This window comes from Mustela putorius, unplaced genomic scaffold (genome assembly GCF_011764305.1).
Source record: "Mustela putorius furo isolate JIRA1106 unplaced genomic scaffold, ASM1176430v1.1 tig00537227_pilon_pilon_pilon, whole genome shotgun sequence".
In the NCBI taxonomy this organism is placed as follows: domain Eukaryota; kingdom Metazoa; phylum Chordata; class Mammalia; order Carnivora; family Mustelidae; genus Mustela; species Mustela putorius.
This window is the reverse complement of record NW_025422368.1, coordinates 19,189,755-19,212,191: the sequence shown is the minus strand read 5'-3', so window position 1 is coordinate 19,212,191 and position 22,437 is coordinate 19,189,755. Positions and strand designations below refer to the sequence as shown.

The following is a 22,437-nucleotide window of genomic DNA, read 5'->3' as shown; positions in this document are numbered from 1 at the left end:
ACATTTATTGAATTCCTATCCCTGTATTTTAGTGGTTTGGGAATACATTGAAGGAGGAATTTCTAGACACTTGGGTTGGCCTTTAATGATACATTGGATTTGTATGGAGGGAGAAAAAAAAATACATCCCATGCAAGATGAAGGTGGACCCCAAAAATACAGTGCCAAAATGATGCCTGTGTGACTTGGAAAGGTGAGGGCAAAGACTGTCTAGATTTGATGTGCATCCTAAGGAAAAGCAGGGAATGAGGTTGGATTGTAGGGTGAGGCAAGAGCCAAAAAAAGTAAAAGAGCCTTAGTTTTCAGAAGAAGAAAAAACAGCACATTGAATTTGAGAAGTCTCTCAATATAAGATACGACTTTGATGCATTTTTATGATGTTATATGTGGATACATTTACATAGCCCCTTCAGAACTGCAGTGTCTTATTTTCGGTTGATGGTTTATTTATTTGCTATTTGCTCTGCAAGTATCTCTTTTACTTGGGGAAGAAAAGAGAAATTGGAATGGTTTTTGTTCTATTTATATTGTAAGGAAAAGGATGGCAGGTGATTTATTCACTGCTCTGGCAACTATGGGAGAGATCCCTGGCCTTTCCACAACAGGAGAGGGTGGGCTGGTTACTTTGCAGGCCTTCAGGTGATCTTCATTTCAAACATCTTTACTAGGCTCAACTGTGCTAAGATATAACTTTGGAATTTCACAGTTCCTGTCTCCAAGGATTTACCTAAATAGGAGAGATTTCTGGGGCATGACTGGTCATGGAGTGCAGTGGGTCATTCTCCTAAGAGGTCTTAACAGTGTTGGAGCATTGAGACTATGGTGGTCCTTCCAGTCATTTGGTAAATAACTTTCCATCAAGTTCTCAAGTTTCACCTGTCAGTGGAGAAAGATGCTGGAGAAAGATACCAGGCCTCTTAGCAGTCCGCAGAGATGGCGCTGGGACGCTGCAGACTGGTCAGCTGAGCAGATGGAGCTATGGCTCTGGATCTTGGTTTCGTGATGACTAAGCTAACCCGGTTACTGGGCTGCTGGGTTTCTTTGTCCCTGCACACTTTCTGCTTGATGAGATGCTTAAGCACATGGAAGAGGCAACCGCTAGGAGGTACCCGAGCTTTGCGTCGACCGCGGGGCGAGCAGAAATGGCTAACTGTGGGTCCCTCAGCTCCGCGGGTACAGGCTGGTGGCGCTTTTCCAAGGTCGGGGTTGCGATTAGCTTGTGTGTGGAGCGAGGAAGAGGTCTAAGAACAAACGGCCCTTTAATTGGAAGGGCGGAGGAGGTGAAGGCGCCTCCAAGCCATTATCTCGTCCGGAGGTCTGCGAGCTTGGGCACCAGCTGGCTGCACATCTGGATGCAGCGGCGTCTTTCCCCGCAGGGCGGAGTCGAAGCGGACGATCCCGGTGTGCACGCACCTCCTCGTGCGCGCGCGTGCGGGTCCGTGAGCATCCGAGTGTGTGTATCTGTGTGCGCGTGCGCGCTCACGAGTGTCGGCTGGAGCCGCGGCTCCGGGATCGGGTAATGGGGGTGGGGGCCCAGGAAAGAATAAATCTCCGCTGGCCTCCTCGCGCCTCATTGCGGGTTAATAACCAACCAGTTATAGAGAGGCGGGGGTGACGGCGGCAGGGTGACAGTCCCGGCACGCCGGTTGCGTATGGAAGGCTCAGGTTATCAAGCCGGTCTCTGCCACACTCCAATATATACAACCATTGGGAGTGGGAGGTTATTTTTTATTGTTTGCCTCTATCTCCAGAGAACAAGGGCGGGAGGGAGAGGCGCGCGCTCCAGGCGAGCGTCGCGGATCTGAACGGGTCGAAGGAGGCAAATTTGCGGGTGGGGGAGGGCGGGGGAGACCTTGATTTCCACCAATCCCCGGGCGTTTGTCTGCGAAGTCCGGGGCGCAGCGGAAGGCTGCGGCGCGCCGCTGAATTAACTGATGAGAGCGAGTTCTTTTCTTCTCCGGGAGGGGTGGGGAGCGAGGGTCCTGGCGGGCAAGGAGGAGAAGCCCGGGGCAGGATAGCGGTCCCGGGCCGCTGTGGAAATTTCCAAGGACTTGGCGCGGCGCGGAGAGCGCGTCTGGGGGTGCCTGGCGGTGCAGCAGCGCGGGAGGCGGGGAGAGGCGGCGAAGGGCGCAGGAGCATCTCTCGGAAGGGGACGCCGCGGACCAGTTGTCTGGGAGGGAGCCGAGCCTCTCCCCGGACCGTGCGGAGGGCGACAGTGATGCTGCAGAACCGGCGGGAGCGACTCGCCGCGGCCGCTCTCTGCGCTCTCGGAGACCCCAGCGCCTGCCCTCTGCAGGGGAAGCGACCATGACCAGAGCCCGTGACTTGCCCCCCGGCCACTTCCCCTAGAAAGAAACCCTTGAAAAAGTTGCATTAAAAAAAACATCCTTGCGCTGACCTTTGGGGCCGTAGGGGCTGAAGAAACGTGCGTGCGAGTGCAAACAAGAAAGCGAAAGGTGTGTGTGCATGGGGGGCCGGCGGTGGGGGGACCCTCCGCTGCCACTCTGCCTAACGCTGTGCTGAGGCCGCCCCCCGGGACTCCGGGGCTGTGATGAGCCCCTGCAGGCGGGCCCGGCGACACACGTCCAGAGGGGCCATGGCAGTCCTGGCGTGGAAGTTCCCGCGGACCCGGCTACCAGTGGGAGCCAGTGCCCTTTGCGTCGTGGTCCTCTGTTGGCTCTACATCTTCCCGGTCTACCGGCTACCCAACGAGAAGGAGATCGTGCAAGGGGTGCTGCAACAGGGCACGGCGTGGAGAAGGAACCAGACGGCGGCGAGAGTCTTCAGGTACTCCTCCCCTCGCGGCTCCTCCCAGCTCGTGTCCTTTACTCCCGGTGCGCCGAGGACAGGGTCACTGGCTAGGACCGCCTTGCAGAGACATCTCTATCTTGCAGTGCTTCTTGTCCTGCTTCCTTTCTCTGCCATTTCTAAACCTGAAGACTTTAGTCGGGGGTCCTTCCCCACCCCTTACACCAAGAGATGTGCAGACACCTGCTTTACCCACCTAAAGCCTGTAAGCATTTCTTCCCCAGCCTGAGTTACAGTCCGTGATTCGTTAATAACTGGTGGGAAGGAGAATCCAGGCTAACTTTGCCCTTTTCACAGAATGAGAATTTCTCTCTTGGGCTCTGCAGATGTTTGAAGCTATAGAGAACTAGAAGAAGGTCAGAGGCATCTTCCTGAGGTTAGGTGAGTGGTTGGTAACATAAATCACTAGTGATGGAGTGATGGGCTAATCTTGGGCAGGAAAAACATGGACACCTAGCTAGGACCCCGCTGCTTTGTGCAGTGTGTCCATGACAAAACACAGAGCACTTAACTGGTCCCCTCAGAGCTGGGTACTGTGTGATTTTTATTGAAGACTCAACAACTTTCCAATAACAGATATTATTCCCATCTTACCAACCACAAACTGAGTCTCCAGAAGGAGGAATTATTTTCCTGAGGTCATGACATGTCCCTTTGAAGTGTGGGAGCTGACACTGTCATCATGTAAAGCTCCCAGCTTTTTTATTTTTGCTTAGACTGTGGATGCCTTCTGGAAGATGGGAGATGGGCTTTAGGTAGAGACTTGAAATCGGAAAACAAACAAACAAACGAAAACTCAAGTCAGGTTGGATATTAGAATGCTGAGGATAGCTCAGAGATTGTAGTTTCCTTTCCTTTCCGGGAATTTCAGCTTAAGTGTCTAAAAATAAGTTCTTGGCAGCAGGGGTTGTGTAGTTAGACTGGAGGGAATGCAGTGCTGCTTCCCCTTCCTCTCCACTTTCCTGGGCATGTTCAGGGGGGACACACGTTCAGGGCTTCCATGAGGGCCAGGTGTCCTTTTCCCCTTCAGTCCCTGGGGCTAAAGATGCTGCATTTGGCCCTTCCTGAGATTGTAGTGTTTTCCTTTGCTCTGCTAGGATCTTTCCAAGCAGTATATATGGGCAGCTGAGACCCAGCCTAAACATTTCACTACTGTTGGTTACAGATGTTCAGATGTTTAGATGTTCATCTGTAAATTTCAAAAAACTTTTTAAACATATGTGTTCCTTCTCCTCCCTGGGCCTGCTTTTGGGAAGATGGTCAAAGAGATAATACCAGTTCTTGCAGGGGAGAGCAGATGAATTCTTTGAACTAGGAGGGGAGACTTTCCTTCTCTCTTTTTCTTTCAAATTCAGCTATCATTAAGTTTAAAAATAATCCTACACCCCTTAAAAGTATATAAGGGCTAATTTTCTCTCACCTTCACAGTATTGATTATTGGACTCAAAAGCATTTCAAAAGGCATAGCATCCAGCAATTCTTTTCTCTAAAGGCAGAAAGCACTTTTATCCCAAGTAATATAAGGAAATGAGTTAAGAACGTCTCTTTGGTTATGATGAAAGAGTCCCCCCCCCTTTTTTTTTGTATAGGAGGAGGACTAAGAAAGTTCCTTTAGAGCATCAAATTCTTTTGCAGGACATAATCAAGTGGAAAATGCTTCATATTCAGAGAAACACAGGCTTATCATTTCTGAGACACATTTGTCCCTTGCTATCTGTAGCATGGAGTAATCTTCAGTGTGTTTGGCTGTTGCTTGGTTTAGTCTCTATGTGTAGAGAATTACCACTTAAAATCCACACACTATAAAAAACTGCCTACACACACACACAAAGTTAGTGTCTGTATAATTGTGTAAGATGAACTTGTTGAAGAGTTTGGACTTTGGAGTAGAATTTTAGACTAGTAGACTTTCTAGGCTGTGTGCGTCATGACTAGATAGATAAGCAGCAGAATATCTTTGGCAATCCATGCTATCTCTTTGAGTTTTAGTTTGCTTATTTTTATCTCTCTCTCTCTCTCCATCTTTCTCTCTCTCTCTATATATATATACACACATACATATATATAATATATATTTATTTTTAATCTAAATTCAATTAACATATAATATATTATTTGTTTTATGGGTACATTCTGTGACTCACCAGTCTTATATAATACCCAGCGCTCATTATAACACATACCCTCCCCAGTGTCCATCACCCAGTTGCCCATCCCCCTACCCCTCTCCCCTCCAGCAACCCTCAGTTTTTATCCTGAGATTAAGAGTCTCTTATGGTTTGTCTCCCTCTCTGATTTCACCTTATTTCACTTTTCCCTCTTTTCTTAGGGATAATAGTATTTACCTTGCAAGGTTGGTATAGATTTAAATTAAAAAAAAAGTGATGCCAGGTGTTTGACACATTTATTCAGTCAATGGTGTTATTATAATTGTCATGAATTATAATTTCCTGTATGTGTTACAGCTTAAATAAGGACTTCGAGCCAGCCCATAAGAATTTGGAACATTTTGCCTGCCAAATTTGCAGAGCAACATGACTGGTCAATATTCTAGTCCCCCACCTCCCAGCTTCTTATACTGTACCTGATAAATAAGGATGAGGAGTTTTAAAAGACGAAAATATCATGCTTTATTGAGTCTGCAGGTGTAATAAAATCTGTTGTTTTACACATGTGGATTGTTAGTATGTGGGTAGTACTGTATGTTTTAAAAATATTAGACAGGTCAGCCAGAGGTCTATATTATGTTAAGAAGGCACAACTTTTGCAAACAGATGGCTGTGTTTTCCATTATTAAATATCTTCTGCACAAATAGAAATATATGTACACTAATATACAATATGCACTTATGGGTGGAGATAAGTGTACATTTATTCATAAACTGTGGAATGATGCCATGTATATGTGTAAATTTATACACATATTCATATATACACACATACAAATTACAATCAGTTAATCAATTTTTTAATAATCCTATTTTTTTTAGTGTTCCAAGATTCATTGTTTATACACCACACCCAGTGCTCCATGCAATACCTGCCCTCTTTAATACTCACAACCAGGCTCATCTAACCCCCCACTCCCATCCTCTCCACAACCCTCAGTTTGTTTCTCAGAGTCCACAGTCTCTCATGTTTCAACTCCCCCTCTGATTTCCCCCAGTTCACTTTTTCTTTCCTTCTCCTAATGTCTTCCATGTTATTCCTTATGCTCCACAAGTAAATGAAACCATATGATAAGTAACTCTCTTTGCTTGACTTTCACTCAGCATAATCTCCTCCAGTCCCGTCCATGCTGATACAAAAGTTGGGTATTCATCCTTTCTGATGGTGGCATAATATTCCATAGTATATATATGGACTATATCTTCTTTATCCATTTGTCTGTTGAAGGGCATCTTGGCTCTTTCCACAGTTTGGCTATTGTGGACAATGTGGCTATGAACATTGGGGTACAGATGGCCCTTCTTTTCACTACATCTGTATCTTTGGGGTAAATACCCAGTAGTGCAATTGCAGGGTTATAGGGAAGCTCTATTTTTAATTTCTTAAGGAATCTCCACACTGTTTTTCAGAGTGGCTGCACCAACTTGCATTCCCACCAACAGTGTAAGAGGGTTCCCCTTTCTCCACATCCTCTCTAACACTTGTTGTTTCTTGTCTTGTTAATTTGGGCCATTCTAATCGGTGTAAGATGGTATCTCCATGTGGTTTTGATTTGAATTTCCCTGATGGCTAATGGTGATGAACATTTTTTTCATGTGTCTGTACCTGACTTGGGTCTGGTGTATAATAGTCATTCATTAACCAATATTTAATGACTAACTATTATACACTAGACACAAGTTAGGCCCTGGGAGATAGCAGTGAAGGGTTCGGACAGATTGCTTTCTCTGAGACAGCTTACCTCCTACTGGGGAGTGACTGACGAAAACAAAGGAGTAAAGCAATAAGAAGATTTAAATGCCGTTAAGTGCTATGAAGACAAAGGAAAGTGTTTCCGTTATGTGGATAACCATTAGAATTTCAGATTACATTTTGCCCTCTGTGCTTTCATTTACTTTTGTGATTTTCTCCTTCTCTTGGCTCAGACCTAAAGACAACTTCTCAGAGGGGAACCTTGACCAATTGCATAGGAGAAGCAGCAAGAATGTCACAGAGCTGCAAGAGTTTTGAACTAGAGGAGGTTTTTGTAACATCTACATGGCAATAGGAAGATAAAAGAATCAATTGACCGTATCACAGAAGTACTGGAGAGTTTCTGTGCAACTCTTGTTCTTCTGAATGAGTAGTCAAGTAGTGTGGGAAAATGCCGAACCAGAGTGGTATGGGCCTTACTCTCTTCCACCAGGGCCTTAGCCAGTTCATTTGCTTCTTTGAAAGAAACTTCAGCTCCCAGTTTATGCTCAAGGCTTTATCCTTTGCAGCAGACATAGTAACAACGACAACAATAACAACAACAAAACTGACAAATGATTAGGAGTTTATAATGTGCGTGACACTGTGCTAAATGCTTTACATGTACTGTCTCATGTAATTCTCCTAACAACCTCGTAGAAGTGGACACATTATCATCCACATTTGTAAAGAGGAACATACCCAGATCCCTGCCATCAAGGGATTTACTATAATCCCAGGGACAGGTATATGTGTGTATAATTAACTAATCACCTGGACCTCGGGCCATCAAAGAGAGGAGCATAGCAGAAAGAAGAACTTATGGACTCAGGAGCTGTCAGAACATGGTTGGAATGCCAGCTGTATCCCTTTCTGGTTGTATGATCATTACTAAGTTCAACCCTCAGAGCTTTGGTCCCCCCATTTGTAAAGCGGGGTGTGTAATAATTTCTTACAAGTTATAGTACAAAGTACATGCACTATACATTTCTGCATGTAGAAAGTACCTAGAACGATGCTTGCCACATACTTCTGTTTAAAGCATGTCATTATAACGAAAGAAACACAAGCAAAGTGCCAGGGAAGTTCCCAGAACATGGCTTTTAATTCTGCTGGAAGGAGAGAAATCAGAGAGGAGGTAGTATTTGCACTAAGCCTTGAAAGATGGTAAAATTGGGTGGTAATAAGAGGTAAGGACAGAAGGATATTCTGCAGGGAGAATAGAAAAGGCAAAAGCAGGGAGGTGTAGAAATTCTTGATGTGCCTCCTGTGTGGAAAGGTATTAATTCTCCCACAGAGAAGGTAGGAGAAGGCAGACTGGGAGAGAGATGGAGGCCAGGTCACCATCTCTGAATGGGCTTGGGGTATTGTTTGTGAAAAATGAACAAACATCAAGTATCAAAGGGTACCGGCCATGTGTCAGAGGTCATCAGTGTTGGCACATCACTGTTAACTGAATTAGGGGGTAGAAGATACCATACCAAAGTGCTTGGAAAATTCTCTTTATTCACTGGGTGCTAACCATTACTCTAAGCCATGATGTTCCTCCTTCCTTTCCCAAATTCTGAATGAAATACTACTCTAAGCATTGCTAGCTTTATGTGCCTTTGTTTCTGTCCATATTTTTGAATCTGTGGATCCCGGAAACTTCAGATATTTCCACAGCTGCCCTGGTGGCTGCAAAAGGGCTCTTGGAGGGGGTGGCAGGGAAGGCAGGTGCAGGCCCTCTGTATCTATGGAATGTAAGGCTTAATGTTTGGTGAAGTGGAGATTTATGGGATTCACTTTAAAAGTAGTTTGGGAAAAAGATAGTTTAATACATTTTGGTGCTTAAGAAAATAAGCTTCAATTATGTTGTGTATTTACAAATGTGAAAAAACTTCATAAGCAATAACCACAATAGCATGAATAAATCATTAACACTGATTGGGTACATACAATGTACCAGTCCTCCTTCTCAGTGCTTCTGTTTCTTATCTCTTGTTCTCATAGCTACTTCACAAATTAGGTATTTGTATGTTCTTTGTTTTATGGATGAGGAAATGGAGATTCAGAGAGATCCATTAATGAAATGATGGGTCACTTTTCCAACCCAGAGCTCTTTGGGAATAAGCCTTATGCTTATTCCCTGATAATCTTAGATAAATGAGGTACAGCTGTCTAGATCCTTATGATCTGGCCATGAATACTTCTCCAACATCATCTTTCATCAGTATTCCTCTTTTGGTATAGTCATACTGTTCTAGTTGCTGAAACAAGCCAGGCTGTGTTGGTTTGGCTTGGGTCATTCCGTCTGCCTGAAATGCCTTTTCTTCAAGGCTGCAACCCCTTGCCATTCACCTGGCCAGTTCTTACTCATCTCTTGACAATGCATTTACTAGTTAAGAGCAAAGGTCCCAAAGTTAGTTGTGATTCTACCATTTGCTATGTTCTTGAGCAAGTCAGCCTTCACTGTCTGTTTCCTCATCTGTAAAATGTGACTGCTGTTTCTTTTTATTTTTAATGTGGCGTCTTGTAGGATTGTTGTGCGCATTAGAATAGATAATGCACTGAAAAATCTTCTGGCATATAATAGTGCTTAATCCATGTTATCTCTCTTCAAGGCAGCCTCCCTTACTCCTTTCTTCCTTCCCAGGCTGTGTTAGAAGCTTCTCCTCTCTCTCTCTCTCTCTCTCATGTGCATATTATTGCATTTCTTTAATTATCAAAAAACAATTACCTCTATGTGTCTACCACTATTACCATAGAAGATGCTAAAACTATAGCAGTTAACTTAAAATTTACTTTCTTGAAGTTCTTGGGCTAATGGACAGAGACACAATAAATAGATAAATATATAAATACAAATACCTGGTCGTGACAGGTGCATTTTTCATGATGCTGTATTAAAAATATCATTTTATTTGTCTGCCCTTTTTGCTGGCTCATTCATATTTGCATTCTCAGAGCTGAGCGCAATTCCTGGCACAGTCATTTTTGTTGAGTTATTGTGTGAGAGCGTTTTGGCAAGGTATGGGACCAGATAGCTAATCAGTCCATCAACAAATAATACTTAATGAGGTCCAATATTCTGCTTGGCTGTGTGGGCATCAAAGGAGGAAATGACATCCTTTCTATTTTGAAAGAGTTCTAACTTTAGGGCAGAGTTTTTCATCTCAGCACTACTAACATTTCGGGTTGGAAAATTCTTTGTTGTGGAGGGCTGTCTGTACATTTTAGAATATTTAGCAATATCCATGGCCTCCATCCACTAAATGAAACAAATAGATATGTCTCCAGATTTAGCAAAATGTCTCCTAGGGGGCAAAATTGCCCCCCAGTAGAGAACCACTGCTTTAGAGAAACAAAACCAACCCAATTGATGGGGTTTAAGAAATAAAAAATCCCAGAAAATATGCCATGAAGAGCTAAATCTGGAAACTACAAACCATAAATGCTTTGACTACTGGAAGAGGAGTGGATGAATTATACTTTGGTAGATGGCCAGGTCTTGGTTAAAGAGAAGTAGCAAGAGGAGATGCATTTGGGGAAATTTACTTTAAGCAACTGTCTCTGTTGAAAGCTTGTGTGAGAGCTGGCTAGGGTTCTCACCAGTGCCCCACTTAGACCTTGGCAAAAGGATCTAGGGGGCCCTCACTCTGTTTCTCCCTTGGTCTCAGCTCTTTGCAAAGGGACAGGGCACTACTGGGACCTTTGTAGACCCTGGAATTCCCTGCCCAAATGACCCACGCCCACTTCCACAGCCTGCCTGCCTGCATGGGGAGTTTCCCCCCAACCTCCATTCCCAGAGTGGCTTCTCCTATTGCTGTGTGCACTCCTCAGCCAAGGGATGGCCAGGGAACAGCTCTCTGTGGGAGACAGAGGCTGTGGAAAGAACTTGGATATGGGACTGAGGGTTCACATGGACACATGGGGGTGTTCTCCCCGTGTTGCCCTGTTCCTGTATCAAACTTCCTGAAGTTTGAGAAGCCTTAATTTGAACATGGCATCCCAGTTTGTTATGCAGATATATTTGTTCAGGGACAAGGGTAGGAGGTTGGAACATTTTTTTTTTTTTATCTGTTTGTTGATTTGATTGTAGCTTTTAAATATTTAGATACATTTCTGCTTTTGTCCTCTGCCTTGCAAATTGAGGTGGTTTTTTTGCAACTTGGAATTCTATTAGTCTTCATTTTGGAGAGAACTATTTAAGGAGCTCATTGGATTAGTTGAATAATTTTATACCTTTGTGTAGAATATGGCCAGTTTGTCTGTTGATAAAGTTGTGTTAGGAAGCCAGAGCTGGTGAATTAAGAACATACAGAGTATAACCCACTGAATGAGAAGGTACAAGCTGCTCATGCAGATGTGGGATGGTGGGTGGGGGGGGGGCAGGTGGTTCCTTCAGCATTGGAGCTCTCACTTTGGGGAGGGAAACCATATGGGGTCATTTTGATTGAGGACACTGTTTTCAGTAAACCCCCACAAAGGAAGTAGAGTCCCAAGATTTATCAGATCCTAGAATTGAGGGCATGCAATGAGCTGGAGGAAGGTCAGGCCTCTGCCTCGGAGTCAAGAATGAGCAGGTGTTCGAGAGGAGGGTAGGAAGCACCTATTATTGTAAGGTGGTTGGAGCAGAGGTCACTAATGTTTTTTTGTGCTTGTCTGTAAGTGGTTATTTTAAAAGGTTCCCCAGGAAGAGTACAGCAGGAAGTTAAGGTGGAAATCCTAAACTTAAGTCCTTGTCTAAAATGTCCAGACTGTGGGTGTGAGCAGGGTTATCACACTGTAAAATGTTTAGGCAGCAACTCAGAAAAACAAAAGTAATTTTTTCTTAAAAAATTGTTTTTCTCATCACAGTTATAAATCATCTTGGAACTGATGCTGACTATGTGTAATTAATACAGTTTCTTTGATGGAGTTAATAGATTTCTAGTAAAATATAGTACTTTTTAGCTTTTCATTCTACTTTGGCTCTGTTGGGAGTTGTGTGATCTTGTGCAAACTGTTTAACCTCTCTAGTCCTTTGTTTGGTTATCCGAAAAATGGTCTATAGTATGCTAACCCACTTCATATGTTTGTGATGATAATTGAACTAAATATTGTAGAATCATAACCGTCCTCACCTGGCGTGAGATGACAGGATGCTTGTCTCCACCTAGAAAGAGTGTAGACTCTGGGGCCTCAGCGAGTCAGGTTTTGATTCTGGTTGTGTCATTTATTAACTTTGTGACCTTGAAAATTTTTCCTGGCCTCTCTGATCCTTAGCTGTGGGTGGCAGTACTTACCTTAAGAGGATTAGGTGTTGAATTATTGCTGATGATTAAGCCGTAATGATGGGAAAAGCTGCTTCCTGGGACACATCTGATGCCTATTACTTGTACTTTCAGTAATGGAATAGCTAATGAACTGTGACCTTATGACACACCCTCTTCTTCCCTAGTGCTAGTACTAAAGTTGGGTAAAATGGCCAGTGGAATTTTAAGGAAGATGACAGAGCCCAGCCATAAGTCACCTGTTCATTCATCCACATTGACTAACTGCCTCTTTGCACCAGGGAGGAGCTGGGAAACAGCAGTGAAAGTTAAGACATGGCTCCTGATTTCATAAAATTTAGAGTCTGGTGTAGTGTCATTAGGTAACTTAGTAAGAAATTGAGTAATGTAGTGTTCCAAGGGCTACGGTTGGTCTGTTTCAGATAATTGTGCTGAGTTTCAGAGTGATTGATTTTCTCCTTCTCTGCTGGACTGTCTTCTCGCTATGGCATTGCATGCAAGGGAAGCAGCCAAGACCAGAGGAGCTGTGTCACTCTTTTAATTAGGTGTCAGGAGGAAGCTGAAGTGAATTCAGAGTTACACATTCTCTGTTATTCAGGGCTTAAGTAACAGGGTACGCTACCAGAGCTTTCTAAGTGAGTATAATGAGAACGGGCTTCTGGGGAAAAAATTGCTTGTTTCAGTTACTGATACAATAAATATATGCATGATTTCATGTCCCTTGTACTTATTTTAAAAATCTATAGTGTTCATTATTTGTCTGATTTTGGAAGTAATAGATGCTGTAGAAAAAACTTAGTGTAGTAAAAAGGAGAAAAAAAACCATGCATAATTCTATCCCTCAGAAGTATTTCATTGTGAACACTGTTTCTTTTGTGCATATTGGTTTGCACCTGTGTATTCCTAAGTTGTGCATATTGGTATATTTAGTTTTATATTCTCTTTTATCCACTCAGTGTTATATCTTTAACATTTTTTCATATAAATAAATAATTTTTAACTGCCAAGCTTGTGATAAAATGCTTTACGATTTTCATTTTGGAAAAATGTGATTTACTGTGAATTTTTAAAATGTTATCACTTTGGAGCAAATTACTTTCTTCCAAAGGATCCTTATAAAGGATATCATATTTGCACATTAGATTTTTTCTTTAAATATTTCTTCATATATTTGGTAAATACTGAGCATGGGAAGTCAAAAAGCTTCTTGAAAGAGTTCTGCTTTCTCAAATTTGGCATTTAAATGGTAAGAGCAGTACTTTGTAAAAGTACTTGACGTTTAATCATCTAGAGACAAACATTGCTAATATTTTGGCATATAGTTTTCTAGAGCATTCAGTGCTTCCTCTATGTGTGTTTATAAAATAAAAATATAATGAATTTGACAGTATATTGTAAAATTTTTAGTAACAATACATGTAAACCTGTATCATCCCTACTTATTTTAATTTTTTAAAAATCCTTATTTAAATTCAGTGTAGTTAACATATACTGTGTTAGTAGTTTCAGGGGTAGAATTTTAGTGATTCATCACTTACATACAACACCCAGTGCTCATTACATCAGGTGCCCCATGCTCTCACCCACCACCCCTCCAGCAACCCTCAGTTTGTTTCCTAGAGTTCAGTGTCTCTTATGGTTTGCCTCTGTCTCTATTTTCATCTTGTTTTATTTTTCCTTCCCTTCCCCTATGTTCATCTGTTTTGTTTATTAAATTCCACATGTAAGCGAAATGATACGCTCTTTGTCTTTATCTGACTTATTTCACTTAGCATAATACCCTCTAGCTCCATCCACATTGTTGTAAATGGCAAGTTTTTTTGATGGTTGCATAATATTCCATTATATATATATGCCACACCTTCTTTATCCATTCATCTGTCGATGGCTGTCTGGGCTCTTTCCTTAGTTTGGCTATTGTGAACATTGCTGCTATATACATTGGGGAGCAGGTGCCCCTTCAGATCACTACATTTGTATCTTTGGGGTAAATACCCAGTAGTGTGATTGCTGTGTCGTACGTAGGGTAGCTCTATTTTCAACTTTTTGAGGAACCTCCATGCTGTTTTCCAGAGTGACTGCACCAGCTTGCATTCCTATCAACAGTGTAGGAGGGTTCCCCTTTCTTCAGATCCTTTCCAACACCTGTTTTTTCTTGAGTTATTAATTATAGGCATTCTGACTGGTGTGAGGTGGTATCTCATTGTGGTTTTGATTTGTATTTCCCTGATGCTGAGTGATGTTGAGCATTATTTCATGTGTCTTTTAGCCTTTTGTATACCTCAGCCCATTTTAATGGCTATAGGGTTTGTCTTTGTTAAGATAGTTAATGATTTATTTAACTAATCCACTATTATTCTGTATTCATGTTGTTGCAGTTTCTCACCTTTGTAAATGATGCTGTGATGAACATCTTTGTGTATACATCTTAAACATTTAATCTGTTTATTTTCTTAGTATAAATTTCTAAAAGTAGTTTCTTGACATTTTTTCCCCCTCTACCATCAATTCTTATAACTGGCTTCTTTGGTTGTTCATAGAAAATCTTCAACTTTGGCTAAGGGCAGATTTGAGTTTTTCTTCATTTCAGTGTAGAAAGTGATTGCATAAATAGAAAACATACAGTGATTGTTAACATTAAATGATGAAATTCTCCTTTGGGAATTTTCAAGAGGTGGAAGCAACTAGGAAAGATTCCCATACAATGGCATGTGTATGGCAGGAGTCCCCTCATTGAGCATTGTGGAGACCTTTCTTTGAGGAATTTATTTAGTTCCCTGGAAGATGTGCCTTTGTCTGTCATGATTATCCTCTTCATTACAGAACAGTTCATAATTGTTTCATTCTTATTTAAAAATGTAATTAAACACATTAAAAGTGTTTCATTCTTATTTAAAAAGAAATGACTTTTTGGGACCATTTGTACTATTTTCTAGGATTTAAGCAATTAAAAACTGTAATTTAAAAAGAAGTTTACTATTCCTCATGACAGGGTCCTAAATTTAAAAAAAAATTATGTGATGATTGTTATTTTAAGAGTCACTTTCCTATATACTAAAATTGAAAATCTTGGGGGGTCATTCTGGGTGGCTCAGTCAGTTGAGCTTCTGCCTTCAACTTAGGTCTAGGTCTCAGGGTCCTGGTTTCGAGCCCCATCTTGGCTCTGGGCTCAGTGGGGAGTCTGTTTTTCCTTCTGCCCTTCCCCCCTGCTTTTGCTCTTTCTCTCTCCCTATCTCAAATGGATGAATAAAATCTTTGAAAAAAAATAGAATTGGAAATCTTGGGCTTGAAACTAGAACAGAGCATATCCACTTGTGTGGAGGATGAGAGTACAGCAGAAAGGCACAAAAATCCCATGACGATATTTTGTTGGGTTGGTTTTTTGAAAGTTGGGTGTTGGTGATTGATTGTGTTAACACTGGGCTAATCATCTCTATCCTGTGTCCTTCTCCTTTGCACCTGTTTGAAGCAGCCATACAAACTGTTGCTTGGGTGCTTTAGCATCCGGCGTTGAGTCTTGTTTCTATTTGTCTGCCTCTGATCCTTCATCACAGTCTTACTAACAAGTACTTGTTTTACTAATGAAAACATTCCATTTTCTGCAAGGCCTGTAGAAAGTTGTCTGAGTACCTTTCAGGGATAGATTAATTTATTACCTAATATTGAGACTCCATGCTATTAATACTCACTACCAATTCATTTGTTCACTCCTTCACTCATTCCTTTTTTCAGCATCTAACTGTTCAGTGCCTTCTGTATGCCGGGCATCTTGCTTGGTGCTGAGAATCAAGTAGTTAGCCAAGAGGACATGGGCCTTCCTCTCACAGAACGGATAAGCACACAGCTTACATTATAAAAAGAACAGCAATATTCTCCAAGAAAATCTCTCAACTCCTTTTTGTGGAGGAAAAACAAGTCCAGGTTTAATTAATTTCACTTTCAGAATTTTGCTGTGTCTGTGTTTGGGCCAAAATCTATCCTCTGACCCTGTCTGGTTTTGTCCTGCATTGTGATCATGAGGCCAGAGGCATTTGTACAATTTAGTGGTGTGATATCTTTTGATTCTGGTTAACCTATGCAACATATGCAACATGTGAAATATTGAGGGAAAAGGCCTTCAAAAAATTGCTAAAAGATACACAAGTCCATGGGGGAAAGCAAAGCCCAATTACCGGTAGAATGAAAGAGACCTAGAGGCAGGCTGGCGTGGATGGGGATTATTTACTTTGTATGCAGCCAATCTGTTTTAAAGATTTTTTTTTTTAAATATTGTATTTATTTATTTGAGAGAGAGAGCACAAGAGGGGGAAGGTCAGAGGGAGAAGCAGACTCCCTGCTGAGCAGGAAGCCCTGTGTGGGACTTGATCCTGGGACTCCAGGATCATGACCTGAGCCAAAGGCAGACCTGAGCCACCCAGGCGTCCTAAAGATTTTTATTTATTTATTTTTTTAAAAAATTGACAGAGAGAGAGCATGAGTGGTGGGGAGAGGCAAAGGGAGAGGGAGAAGCAGAATCCCTACTCAGCAAGGAGCCCAATGTGGAGCTTGATCTCATGACCCTGAGATCACGACCTGAGCTGAAATGCAGACGTGGGAGTTCAACCAACTGTGCCACCAGGTGCCCCTCAGTTTTAGTTTATTTTAAAGCACAATGAAAACTCCTGTGGCTACCATCTCTGCCTGCTTTGGCTCTACCTGAACCTCCAGGAGCATGGAGGAAGGGCCTTTTCTGAGGTTCTGTCTCCCTCTAGGAACTACCTCTTACCCCCATGGGCAGGGAGGACATGAATATTCAGTCCTTTTTCTCTGTTGATGATTGTGGCTTCTCAGGTGAATCCTAATGGGCTGCCCAGCTCTTCTAAGGGCAAACTGGCCTGATGAGCAGCCTTCTTGGGTGGAATACTAGTAGGCAATCCATCCACAGGCAGCTCCCCATTCTTGCCACCCCAAGAAGATTTTTAGAGCCCACCACCTCCCCATCTCTTTCCATTTCTGTTTCTTTTTTCTAGCATTGCCCTTAAAAATAAAAGTTACTTTACTAGCAAAAAATGGAAAATTGCAAGGGATGGCTAATGCCACAGGCTAGGCCAATGAAGGAGAGGAACATTATTTTATGGAGAAGAAGGAAGTGAGAGGGGTTGTTCTAAAGGAAAATCCATTGGAGAAAGGCAAGAGTTCAGGGTGATGATGGTTTCCCATTGGCTGAGTTGCAGGGGTAGTCAATTTTTTGTAAGAGATGCAATGTACATCTACTCTTGTTGGGAACTGTAACTGATGACTCTTCCCTGTTGGTTCTTCTGTTGGGGGAGGGGGGTAGTCTATAATTAAATTTCTTGAGGTAGAGTGGTACAGTGTGAGGGCTCCCCCTTCTGGCCTCCCGACTCCATCGTAGTGAGGTTTTCCTTGGTTCATTTTCACAGGAGACAGCACAGGCCCGCACAGCAAACAGCCCAAGCAAAAAATGCCCATTTCTCTTTACTGTGGACCCTCATTGTCTTTACAAGTGATTATATCGGAACATCCCCCAACCCTCTTCTTCCTTTGTTGGCAGGGAGGGCAGGGACTCGCTCTACAGGGGTGGAGAGGTAAGAACCTCGTGAGAAAACATGGCACTCCTAAGTCTGTGCCTATCTCCTGGTCCTGCTCCATGTGGATCAGCTGTATGGAGATGGGACTGCGTCACCACTTACAGAACCTGTGGAGACGTGGCTGGCTCCAACCCTGACAGCTTTCTGAACCTAAGAAATAGGGTAATTTGCATATATTGGTCTTAGTTTTGGCTTCCGACCATAACTCCCAGATAAGAGAGAAAAACTTCTTATTTTGTTATCTTTATTTCCTGGGTACATTTGTGTACTCTCACAAAATTCAGTCATACTGTTTCTTTTTTTTTTTTTTTTTTAAGATTTTATTTATTTATTTGACAGAGAGAGATCACAAGTAGGCAGAGAGGCAGGCAGAGAGAGAGAGAGAGGAGGAAGTAGGCTCCCTGCTGAGCAGAGAGTCCGATGCGGGACTTGATCCCAGAACCCTGAGATCATGACCTGAGCTGAAGGCAGCGGCCTAACCCACTGAGCCATCCAGGCGCCCCAGTCATACTGTTTCTTAAACGATCCCTGTGGGCCCCAGAAATAGAGAAATGTTCAACTCGGTCAGTTCACTTTCATATTGAGCAGGTTGATCAAGGTTTCTTATCACAAACAAGGCGTTCAAGACCCTCATGCCCTCATTTTAGGGGGCTTACCACAAATGTCTCCAATTGTCACCATGCCTTTTAGAGTCACTCTTAGACTGCCAGTTGTTCCTCATTTCCTTTCCTTTCTGCTCAGGAAGCTTGGGGGCAGACCGCCAAGTATGCTGGCTAAGCAGACTGCAACTGGGGAATATTATCCCCTTGGGCACACGCTCCCAGTCTTGATTTTCTTGGGTGATCCCTCTTCAGGAAAGGGAGGAAAGGCCACTCCTCAACAGGTTCCTTTCACTCCTAATTTCCGTTTATGTTGACCACAGTTGGGGGGTGGTTGTGTGGTGGGGCTGGATTCAGAGCACCCCCCCACCAAACTCAGCTAAGGGGCTTGCTACATATCCAGTTGCCTGCTCAACTCCATAAAGGGTACTTAGCAGCTGTGTCTCCAGCTTTGGACTTAAACCATGACTCCAGCATAAATTCCCACTGAACATCCGGTTACAAGAGGAAAGCACCAATAAAGAAGCCAGAATATTGCTCCTAGAGTATCACATTTCAGGATTGAAAACTTCTAAGCCGTCAAAGAAAAAAATTCTCTTTGGGCTTTTAGAGTAGAGATGATCTGTGGAAACCTAAGTTTATATATAGTGAATATTTGAACACCAGTTGTGTGCAAGTACTATGCTAGATGCTTTCATGTGCAAAATATAAGTCCATCTAACTCTTGGTTTTAAAATCAGCTCCATTTTTAAGGCAATAATGATGATATTTTTAGTAGTATAGTTGTTATTTATTTTGTATCTGCCATATGCCAGGCACTATTTTAAGCACTTTACACAGTGTTATCATTTGGCATTCACAAATACTCTGTGAGGGAGATATTATTATCCCTGTTTTACAAAGAATCAGGCTGTGAGTAATTATTTCTTTAAGGCCATTTAGATTGTAGGTGGTGCTGACAGCTAGCATTTAGTGAGTGCTTACTATGTGTCAGCCCTCTTTTAAATACTTTATGTATGTTAATGTCATGATAACAGCCCTATAAGATAATGTCTCCCCTTCCCCCCGTGCTTGCTGAAACCACGCAAATTTATTATTTTATCTTTTTGTAGGATAGAAGTTTAACACGAGTCTCAGTGGGTGAAAAATCAGTGTCAGCAAGCTGCATTTCTTTCTGGAGGCTCTAGAAGAGTATCCATTTTCTTCCTCATCCCGCTTGTTGGCAGAATTTACTTCCTTGTGGTTGTACAATGGATGTGACCATCTTCTGGTTGGCTGCTAACTGAAGGTTGGTCTCAGCTTCTAGAGGCCATCCTCTTCTCTTGGCTCATGAATCCTTTCCTCCTTCTAAAAAGCCTTCAAAGGCAAGTAGGGTCTTATTTTATTTATTTTTTTTAAAGACCTAGTTTTTCTAGAGCAGGTTTAGGTTCACAGCAAAACTAAGAGGTACAGGGATTTCCTGTATACCCCCAGCCTCACATATGCATAGCCACCCCTCGAAAGCTAACTCAATTGATGAACCTACATTGACATAGTACAATCACCCAAAGTCTATAGTTCATCTGTTTGCTCTCGGTGTCGGTCATTCTGAGGGTTTGGACAAATATGTAAGGACATGTATCTGTCATTATAGTAGCATACAAAATGGTTGCATTGCCCTGAAAATCCACTGTGTTTCACCTATTCATTCCCTCCTTTCTTCCCCAACCCTGGGCAATCACTGATCTTGTTAGTGTTTCCAGGGTTTTGCCTTTTCCAGAATGCCATATATTTGGAATCATATAGTAGGTAGCCTTTTCAGATTGGCCTTTTTTCTCTCAGTAATAAGCATTTATGTTTCTTCTGTGTCTTTTCATGGCTTGATGACTCACTTCTTTTTAGAGTGGAAGAGTAACCCACAGTCTCCTTATCCATTCACCTACTGAAGGATGTCTTGGTTGCTTCCAAAGTCGGCCTCACAGACTTAAGGCATTGACATACTGTCTCAATAAATGTTTGAGAGCTGGATGTCTATCTAAGTAAATATATAAGTGAATAACCTCCTGTAAGTAAATACTGAGAAGCATGGTCATGGGTTGTATGTAATGGTGTCTTTAAGTTTGTAAGCAGCTGCCCAACTGTCTTCCATAGTGACTGTACCATTTTGCATTTCCACCAGCAATGAATGAGAGTTCCTGTTGCTCCCCATCCTTGCCAGTATTTGGTGTCAGTGTTCTTGATTCTGGTCACTCTAATAGATATGTAGTGGTATCTTAGTGTTTTAATTTGCATTTCCCTGATGGCATATGATGTGGAGCATGTTTTCACAGCTGATTTGCTTTCTGGTGAGGTATCTGTTAAAGTCTTTAGCCCGTTAAAAAATTTGAGATGTAATTGTCATATAAATGTTATCTTATTTTCAGATGTACAACATAATGATTTGATATTTACATATCTTGCAAAATGATCACGACAGTAAGTCCAGTTATCATCCATCACCACACAGTTATAATTTTTTTTTTACTTGTGATGAAAACCTTTCAGATTTACTCTTTAAGCAACTATAATATACAATGCATTATTATGAACTACAGTTACGGTGTTGTACATTACATCCCCAGGACTAATTTATTTGATGACGGGAAGATTGTTCCTTTTTATCATCCCCACCCATTTTTCATACCCCTCACTTCTGGCAACCACCAGCCTGTTCTCTATATGTATGTTTAGGGGCTTTTTTGGAGGGGGACATTTTAAAATTGGGTTGTTTTCTTATTATGGGATCTCGAGTGTTCTTTTTCTGTTTTTTTTTTTTTTTTTCAAGATCTTATTTTTTTATTTGACAGAGAGAGAACAAGCAGGGGGAGCGGCAGGCAGAGGCAGAGGGAGAAGCAGACTCCCCACTGAGCAGGGAGCCTGGGACAGAGCTTGAACCCCGGACCCTGGGATCATGACCTGAGCCAAAGTCAGACACTCAGCTGACTGAGTCACCCAGGAGCCCCTTCTTTGTAGATTTTGAAAAATAATTCTTTATCAGCTCTGTCTTTGCAGATATTTTCTCCCAGTCTGTGATTTGTCTTCTTGTTCTCTAGATAATGTCTTTCACAAAGCAGGAGTTTTAAATTTTAATGGAGTCTAGTATAGCTATATAACTTAGATTATGCCTTTGGTGTTGTATCTAAAATATCATTGCCATACCCAAGGTCATTTAGGTTTTCTCCTATGTTATCATTTGGGAGTTTTGTAGTTCTGCATTTTACCTTAGGTCTGTGATCCATTTTGAGTTAATTTTTGTGAAGGTGTAAGGTCTATGTCTAGATTAATTTTTTTGTTTGTTTGTTTGTTTGTTTTTGCATGTGGATATCCAGTTGTTTTAACACTATTTATTGAAAAGACCAAGATAGTCCTATTTTATTGATGGAGAAACTAAAACAAAAGGAGCTTTAGGACCTCACTCAAAGTTATGCAGTTAGGAAATGGGTTTTAGAGCTCTAGGGCCCCTTACTATGCCAGACTGCTCCTTTGAAGTAAGGTCAACATTGACATTCAGGGCTTCAAGTTAAATCCTGACACCTCCTTATATTGTGTTATTACAGAGGAAGGACTCTCAAATGGAAAAATTTAAGTCTATGAAGGTGAATTAATTCTTGTGGTATTTGACTATTGTTAATATCCAAGACTGTTTTTGCTATTTACTCCTCAAGGATTCTACAAATAAAGCAGTGGGCTCAAGTTGTGGGCAAGGTGTCTCTTTCCTTGTTCTTTTTGCCCGATATCTTGGATTCATCCCAGTAGCTTAATTTTAGGTAGGTTTTTTTTTTTTTTTTTGTGCTCTCCTATCTAGCTGTCATAGCCCACTTGGTTATTTCCCATTTATATCTATGAGATGGATGCCAAGAAATCATACAAACTATGCCGTAGTCAGGGGGACTAAAAACTTACATAACTGTGAGAAACAGAAGTGGAACAGCACTGTTTAGAAACTTTTTCTGTGTTACCTAAAAGAGGAAATTATTCTTTGTCTTCTCTCCATTGTTGAAATCCCCGGAAACTTTTCTTTCGAACTCAGTCACTGTTTCTGAAATGGAATGTATGTGACAATATTTTAAGTTATTCCGAAAGAGAATCTAGAGGTCTAATTTCTGTGAGAAGTGCAATTTTTGTCTTTTGAAAATTCTTTATAAGGTAATGTATTTTTATTGTAAACATTAAAACTTTATACAGGTATATATTAAGCAAGCATAAAAGTCTTCTCAGTCTCTTTCCCAAGAAGTGAACAGTGTTAATGTTTGATACTATCATTATTCC

General features: G+C 41.9%; 1 protein-coding gene across 1 annotated transcript in view; it reads left to right on the top strand.

Annotated features, from left to right (window-relative positions):
* Window positions 1-2,537: 2,537 nt before the first annotated feature.
* The window catches only part of ST8SIA1 (ST8 alpha-N-acetyl-neuraminide alpha-2,8-sialyltransferase 1), a 153,572-nt gene continuing 133,672 nt past the window's right edge, over window positions 2,538-22,437 (top strand). Inside the window, exon 1 of the mRNA XM_004775978.3 lies at window positions 2,538-2,787. Within this exon, the coding sequence (XP_004776035.1) occupies window positions 2,552-2,787 (236 nt within the window). The 5' untranslated portion in view covers window positions 2,538-2,551. The remainder of the gene's footprint in view (window positions 2,788-22,437) is intronic.